The sequence below is a fragment of the Sphaerodactylus townsendi genome, linkage group LG11 (assembly GCF_021028975.2).
Source record: "Sphaerodactylus townsendi isolate TG3544 linkage group LG11, MPM_Stown_v2.3, whole genome shotgun sequence".
Lineage (NCBI taxonomy): Eukaryota > Metazoa > Chordata > Lepidosauria > Squamata > Sphaerodactylidae > Sphaerodactylus > Sphaerodactylus townsendi.
In genome coordinates, this window is record NC_059435.1 from 51,718,552 (window position 1) to 51,727,109 (window position 8,558).

The window sequence follows — 8,558 nt, forward strand, 5'->3', positions numbered from 1 at the left end:
AAGAACCTCCAAACCTTTTATTTACAGCGCAACATACTGACAAAGCAAATCAATTTGCTAAGATGTATTCAACTTGTAAGGCCTGTTGCTTCCTCCTGCCTCCAGATTTCTATATAATTGTATTGTATGGAGATAACAAAACATATAAGAAAAGAACAAAAGCTGAACCTTAGATCTTCACAAAAATGCAACGCTGTACACATTCTAACGCCAAACCACACGCCAATGTGTGTGATCTTTTCACCCCAGTTCGCTAAACATTACAAAAAAGCACAGCAAGAAAGAATTGCGTTATCGAATGCCGCCATCTAGTGGTCGTCTGCTTTTTATTCCTAAAACAAATGCAGGAGGTTTCTCTATGCAAGGGGGCAGCACCGACAGTAAATGCGACCTTTTCTTCGTTCCCTTCTTCCCCGCGCTTGTTGGCGTCGCTTTCAACTTTAACCCCTTAGCTGAGCATGGAAACTTGCTGTGGGATAGGAAGCTCACGCTGCAAGCTTTCTGGCACAGGTTGTTGCTAAGAGACGTCCATTCTGTAATGCACCAACCTTCTTTTCTCTGCTTTAGCAATCTGCAGGATCAGATTACAAGATCACGCATTTTACGGATGAGATGTTAGTGATCCGGCGCAGAAGCTGGGAAAGTGAAACCAAACGAGAAAAGGAAAAGGAAAAGACTATAGTGAGTGGCAGAGGAGACCTGGGCGAGATCCCAAACTCGATTTCTTCTTGGCAGCAAAGCAGTTGTAAAGGTTGGTTTTTGAATGGAAATAATTTTGGGAGAGTGCGCAATGAAAACAGCCCTTTTGTTCAAAACGCACGCGAATGTTAAATGACTTGTAGTTTATACTGTATGTTGAAGGTTGCCAGATCATGCCCCTTTAACAGCAACTGGATGTGCAGGAATCAGGTTCGTACAACATGGAGATTGTCATTACCACCAGCGACTAAATGTCTGCAAATCAAGAGTTTTTAAAACAAAAATGTAAAGTATGGCGGTGAGCTGAAAATATTGATAATGCCTGTTGTGAGCTGTTGTTCATTGACAGGTGTTGGAGTTGATGTGGGGACACCTGGGTTTGAATTCGTGACCTGCCCTAGTCCATTGATTGAAGCTGCTTTATTTCGGAATTGTTGTGAAGCTGAAATAGGAGATCTTCACATGCACTGCTTGGAACTCCTTGAAGGATAGTGGGGTGCATTTGTATAGGGAAAATGCAATCAAGTATTTATTTAGAGCTACTCTGATTTAAAATTTCTAGTTAAAACAAAAGAGGGAACTTATGATAAAATAATAATTTTAACCAAGATTTAAACAGTAGGGCACTTTCAGTTCTTTGCTACTGAAGATCAACAAAGCTTCAGTCCTGCAATAGAAATCTGCTGGTAGTCCCCAACCTGAAGGATATCTAGTTGGCTGCAGTCAGAACCAGTACGGTAGTTTTTAGGTCCAGGCTCCAGCCTGGTAAAACTCTCTGTCAGATGACACCAGGGCCCTGCAGGACCTTAAACAGTTCCACAAGACTTTGGCCCTTCTGCACATTAGTTAGTAATCCTTACTTTTCCCCTCATCTAAGAATGTGTATTTTATTTAGATGTAATATAATACCTTAGGGACCACCTAGTCCCATACAAACTACCCAACTAATTTAATCGGCTTCATGGGCCCTGCTTCTGGAGCTCACACCATCTGAAGCTACGGGGAGGCAAGCTGAGAAAGTGGCTTGTCTGTTGCGGTACCAAAACTTTGGAACTCCTACCCCAGGGAGATTTGTCTATTTCCCTGTATTCTGCCAGCAGGTCTTCTTTTTGTTTGGTTTGGTGTTCCCTCATTTTTATTAAACCTCCTTGATTGTTTGTCTTCATGTTTATATATTTAATTTGACTGCTTAAAATATTTTGTTACTTAAATGCTGAAATGTTCACTGCCTTGAGGACCCTGAGTTGAGTAGAGAGGCAGCGTAGAAGTGATTTAAGTAAATAATGTTCATCAGTGCTGTAGTACGATTGCTCTTAATAACTTATCTTTCTCTCTTACTTTGAAGTGCCTGAGCGGATTAGAACCCTGTTCAGAACTGTGCAGAGTTGGATTGATCATGGCTGTGAGAGCACTGATGAACGCAAATAACTTGTTCCTTTCCGCTATGAACAAGTCCTTGCTTATCAAATTGTCTACACAGATAGTATTCAGAAGAGCATCATGTAGGTCTTTTTGCCTTAACCTAAAGAGGTCCAGTGATGTATCCTCAGACAAAGAAAACAACACTTTAGTCAACAGTCTGGAAGGTATGGGTGTGGATATCAAAATGGTGAGACAAAGACAGCCCGGTGTTCTGAGGAAGCAGATTACAAATGAAGAAGGCCTGAAACATTTTTTGGAAGCCAAAGGAGCTAACGAAGAAACTGTTGCCGGTATTATCTCACGGTACCCACGTGCCATTACACGCTCACACCAGTCTCTCAAAGAACGCTGGGAAATTTGGCGAAGTATTTTGACGAGTGATCTGGAAATTTTAACAATCCTGAAACGTTCCCCGGAATCCTTTTTCCGTTCTGGAAATAATGAAAACATGCAGAAAAACATTATATATTTTTGTTCTCTTGGGCTAACACCCGAGGATCTTTGCAAGTTGCTTACCAGAACTCCGAGAGTATTTTCTAACACTGTGGAGCTCAATAAGCAAATGGTAGAGCTCTTGTGTGAAATCTATTCATCTCTAGGAGGTGAGAATCAAGAAGGCTTCATTAATCACTTGATTTCAAAAAATGTTTTCATTTTTTTACGGAGCAGCAAGCAAGTGAAAGCTAATGTTAATTTTCTGCAGTCATCTTTTAATCTGGATGATAAAGAATTACTGACATTGCTTCATGGTCAAGGAGGTGACGTTCTAGATCTTTCTAATGAATACCTTAAAAAAACTTTTGTAAATGTGAAAGATAAACTGTTATCTCATGGGTGCACTGAAAATGAAGCGACTATGTTTGTGCTGAAGCACCTTCGCATTCTGTACCTTTCTCCCCAGAACCTGAATGATAAAATAGATTTGCTCTTACAGGCAAATATTGACATCCATCAAATAGTGAAATGTCCTCTAGTTCTAGACAAAAGTGTCAGCACTATAAGTCATCGAATTGAGGAGCTGGAGAAACTAGATTATAATTTTACAATCCATGGAATTGGAATTCTTGCACTGAGTAAACAACGATATGAATTTAGACTGGAAAAGTTACGTTGTACATAATGACTGGCTCACAAAATGCACCTTTAGTAACAGAAAAGGACTCAAATATTTGGAAAGGAAGGACAAATAACCCTTCCAAATACTTTAAAAAATCTTGGTACATTTTTGGAAGTAATTCATTATGGCTTGTCTAAATAAAAAATTATACGTTTCCAAGCTTTGTTTATTTAAAAGTGGAATACAAATAAATTTCTAAACATTGTTTCTTTAAAAGTGGTGTACACGTCCTTTCTCTGACTAGCTAGGTTTCTATGTGTGGGATTTTTCTGTGATTTTTTTGCCATCAAGTCACAGGTGTCTTATGGTGACCCCTCTAGAATTTCCAGGGCAAGAGATGTTCCAGAGAACTCTAACCCTGGTTGGGATTCCTTGGAGATCTTCCATCCAAATATTTGCCAGGATCAAGGCTGAGAGTATGTGACTGTCTAAGGTCACTCCAGCATGGCAGGAGTGGGGTTTTGAACCTGGGTTTCCCAGGTCCCAGTCTGGCAACTTAACCACTACACCATGCTGGCTTTCTAGGTAAACATCAGTCATATCCTAAACAGATCTTTCTAAACCTACTGAAGTCAGTGGGCTTAGGACAGTGTTCTTATGATTACGCCTGCAACGTGTTAACAGGCAGACTGTCATAATGCAATCTAAAAAAAAAATTACTTGAATTTTTTTAACATTATGTATTATGTTTAGTCCTCACCTCAGTGGTCCAGGCTAGCCTGATTTTGTCAGATCTCAGAAGCTAAATTGGGTTAGCCCTGGTTAGTACTTGGATGGGAGACCACCAAGGAATACCTGGTTCATTATGCAAAGGCAGGCAATGGCAAATATCTACAATTAATAGCCTCCTTGTGCAAACAGAAGAAGTGGGACTAACAGTTGACAACAACCCCATTAGTCCATCCAACAGGCCTTTAATGAAGAATTCTTCCCTGGTCCTTGAAGCACAGAAAGAAAGTCCAGCAAAGATGCAACACCCTACAGAAGTTTCCCACTCTGGGGATAAAGACACGTTGACCACTGAGGATTTAACGGTTGATCCCCTCCTGCCTCTCCCCAGAAAAGACTCGATTCAACACTCCAAGAGTCATACCAGAGCAAACTCAGCTATGAATGGGAAGTTGATATAAGATCCAACAATTTTCTTCAAAGGGATTCAGCCATGGAAAGTAATGGCAAATCTTGGGCCCAGGAATTGTCTGAAGTGAATCGATCTAATCTCACAGTGCTGGGTACACGTCTGAGCCTGCCATAAACTACGTCACCGAATGGCGACCAAGAGAGTTGAACTCTTGAAACAGAAGAAATTGACGCAGAAAAAGATGTACTTACCTCATGCAAGAACCTGCCACCAACAGAGCAGGAAGTATTGAAAGAATGGAAATCATTAGGACAATTAAAAAGACACAGTGGAAAAGAGATCTCTTCACAAAGAAAGTTATTTAATTAAAATAAAAGTCCAAAAGTTGCAGCTTTACATTCAACCCACTCATATCCCAGTATTTTTTGTTAAGAACCTATTTGCCTGAATGCCAGATTTTAAATTGTTAGCTTTTAAATGTTAGCTTAGATGTTAAAGAAGACTTTAAAACAAAGGTGATATATAGTGATAATTGCTCTCAAGTGAAAAAGACGCTAATTGGCAACTATAAAGGGCAAAGCCCTCTTGTGGTTAAGTTTTCCACAAGATAAAAGGATGGAAATCTTAAGGGAATAATTCATGTTACAATTTATTGCTACTAATTACTTGTAGTCATGAAGTGTGCACCATGCTGTAAAAACAGTGAGGAATAATGCATGTTGGCCTTTAAATGGTAAAAATAATCCATTGGGCTTACTAAGATCCCCTTTGATTGTAAATTCTAAGCAATTATGTTACCTGTGGCTAATTTGAACTCATATTCTTGTAGAAACTTGACTTTGTCTGAAATCAGATGCATCAGAGAAATCACAGAGCTAATCTTGCATACCCTCCTCCACTGGAGTCCTTAGAGATGTTTCCATGCTGCTATGCCTCAGAAACAAACGCACTGATTTCCTGCTTCTCAAATAAACTGTTTGCTTATGAGGAATTGCTCTGTGAGGGTTTTTTTTTTAAAAAAAAACTTAATGTGCAAATATGGATTATATTTTTAGGACTTCAGAGGCAGCAAACCAAATTCTTAATTTGTGTGCCCTCAGGTTTGGGCTGTTGATATAGTTGTTAATAGGAGCAGCAGTGGCGTAGGAGGTTAAGAGCTCATGTATCTAATCTGGAGGAACCAGGTTTGATTCCCAGCTCTGCCGCTTGAGCTGTGGAGGCTTATCTGGGGAATTCAGATTAGCCTGTGCACTCCCACACACGCCAGCTGGGTGACCTTGGGCTAGTCACAGCTTCTCGGAGCTCTCTCAGCCCCACCTACTTCACAGGGTGTTTGTTGTGAGGGGGGAAGGGCAAGGAGATTGTGAGCCCCTTTGAGTCTCCTGCAGGAGAGAAAGGGGGGATATAAATCCAAACTCTTCTTCTTCTTAGAAACTACATAATTGTTAACAGTGACAAAGTAGTGCATTTGTAGGTCCTAAATTCATTGACATTTTGACAATGAGATACTTTCAGAAACCTTTTGATACAGCTTCTTGGACAATAGCTTATGACTGGAACCTCCAATTCTGTGTTCTCGGCAGATGAAAAACTTCTTTCAAATACTGATTCTGCAGCTCTTCTGCATAGGCTGTTTTTGCAGGACAGAGAACCAGTGACTGGAATTTAACAAAAACAAATCCAAATCTGATTTGCACATGAATATAGTTACACATGAATATAGTTAATATTAAAGTTTTAGGCAGCCCAATCCATAGGGGGCGGGTAGGTAGATAGACTGTGGATGTGGATGGTGCAGCCATGCTCCCTCCTAAGAGGAATGGGAGGCATAGCAAAGAAAAAACCCCCCTGAAAACTCACCAATGACTTCAAACTCTCCATTCTATACCAGTGGGCCATACATTCTTTCTTGTTGCCACCAACAAAAGTTGTTGTTCCTGGGCTGAAAGACCTCTCAGCTTCACCTGGGAATGCCCCCGTCGCCATGGGCTCCCGTGAAGGAGTGCCAGCACAGTAGCAGTGTTCATGCCCTGGTGCTGTAGAGACACGCAGCACTCCAGCGCCAGTGTTAGTGTGCCACTTGCTGGCATAAATGCCACTTACGCTGCATGGGCTGGCAGTGATACCGGTGCCAAGGTCATGCCGACTCCACAGCACTTTCAGCTCCCCTCCCCATTGTGGATTGTACTGTTAGTATTATAACAGATAATATACATGAAATTTATATCTTGTAAATATAAATATACATCCAATTTAAAAAGTATTCATTTTAAGTTCACCAGTTTGAAAATCAAAGTAGATCTTCAATTTCCCATAAGATATTCATTTTTGGAAACATTTGATACCAAATGTCTGTATTTTATAGGGTCCTTTTTAAAAACAACAACAAAGAGATACAGTTGAACTTTATTTGCATGCAGTTCAGCCAGGAAAATAATTTCTGGCCCTGCCTGTTAATTCTTGAAAGACTTGTGCAATTCTGTGCAATTCCACAGCATTTTTCAAATGTGCATAATTACAGAAAACCTAAAAGAGGAAAACATATAAAAGCTGCATGGTAAGAATTCATGGGAAACTAGAACTAAAGACCAGTGCCATTTGTGTGCCAAGATGATGCTTTTGTACCTCAGACTTTGATGAAGGCAGTCGCTATTTAGAAAGCACTGCCACATGAGAATTATGCTCTGTGTCAAAATATGCCACCTCAGTGAAAAAAACCCATGGAATCTAGCCAGATCCCTGAGGTAAGTTCCAACAGGAGGACAGCAAGGGGATTTTACCAGCTTGGTAGATGAATGTATGAGTCGGCTCTTGTTTGGGGGAGGAGTTAAAAGGGAGAGTTGGACAAGAGTTGCTGGAAAAGACAACAATACTGGGAAAAGTCAAAGGCAGCAGGAAAAGAGAAAGACCCAACATAAGGATGGACTGACTCTATAAAGGAAGACATGACTGTTTGCAAGACCAGAACAAGGCTGTTAATAATAGGGCATTTAGGAGAACTTGATTCACAAGGTCATCATGAGTCGGAAATGACTTGATGGCACTTAATAACCTGCCTGGTTCCAGGTCTTCATATCATATCTTGGTAGGAGGTGGAGGTGCAGTTTTTCAGACAGAATGAAGAGCCGGCACTCTGTAAGCCAATGGGGTACTCAGAACTGAATGGAGTCTTAACAGTGCTCTTGCTGCTGATGTAGAACTGCTGAGTTGGTTATGCTGTTCTGAGTGAGTACAAGATGAATTTAAATTAGCACCAGCCTGCTTTAGATGGAAGAAATAGAAAGCCTTAGCAATATCAGGAAGCACATCACAAATGGGATACCTTTTTTTTTATTCAAGAGTTCAACCTTAATTCTGACTGAAAGAGTACAGGCCATTTGGACATTTGATTCAAAAGTGGCACAATGCTAGATACTGCCTATGAATGCAGGAGCCTGATCGTGAGAAAGCATCATCAGAGCTCGGTACTGCTAGATTAATGAAATTTCAGAAGCTTGATCATGCTGTGGTAGTTGTATGGGCTGAACCATGGCTCTTCACACTGATAGCATGGTGTGTAATTAAAGAAGACTAGATGGGCAGAAACCATCAGAAAATCCAGAAAAAACTGATGAACTGCTGATTGGTAATGAGACTGATTTGGGGATAGATATTGTGTCTTTATTAGATGCAGAGATACTCCCTCTGAAAACCCTGATTTGTATCTAGCGAGTGCAGCTGAATCCATCACTGGTGCTGGATGGCCAGGTGGTGGCAGTGGCTGACAGTTTTTTACTAGACGTATTTACAACCATAGTAATGCACATCTTTGTGTCATCTAGATTTGATTAATATAAGCATTGCATCTCTCTTTGAAGAGTGAAGGGAAACTGTAACTGGTCTAGAATGCATGATTGTTAAATGTAGCAAGTGCCTTCAATTTTATATCAAGTGAACAGAAAGATAGAAGCTCAATTGAGAATTAATCTACCACCACTTTCTAGGCTTTCTTCCATAGAATGCTCTGCCTGGGTCCTAGTGCCTCGCAGCATCCCTCCCAAGGCCCATCCACCCCAAAGACCAAGCAAAAGCTTTTTCATTTCTTCCTCACCAACCACGCCCTGCTGACCTTTCATACTGCAGGGCTGTCGCTGTCCCCCTTGAACTTGGACACATTTTTGACTATCTACTCATAGATCTGGAAGAGGGTGAGCCACTTCTCCGGAGAGCTCTTGATGGCCTTCGTGATGAGGTCTCCCA

At 40.9% G+C, this 8,558-nt stretch overlaps 1 protein-coding gene across 1 annotated transcript; it reads left to right on the forward strand.

Moving 5' to 3' along the window:
- Positions 1 to 452: 452 nt before the first annotated feature.
- MTERF1 (mitochondrial transcription termination factor 1) lies at positions 453 to 5,304 on the forward strand. Its single transcript, XM_048511791.1, has 2 exons — positions 453 to 751; positions 2,045 to 5,304. Exon 2 carries the CDS (start codon positions 2,096 to 2,098, stop codon positions 3,239 to 3,241), a length of 1,146 nt encoding a protein of 381 aa, XP_048367748.1. The 5' UTR covers positions 453 to 751; positions 2,045 to 2,095; the 3' UTR covers positions 3,242 to 5,304.
- The last annotated feature ends 3,254 nt before the right edge of the window (positions 5,305 to 8,558 follow it).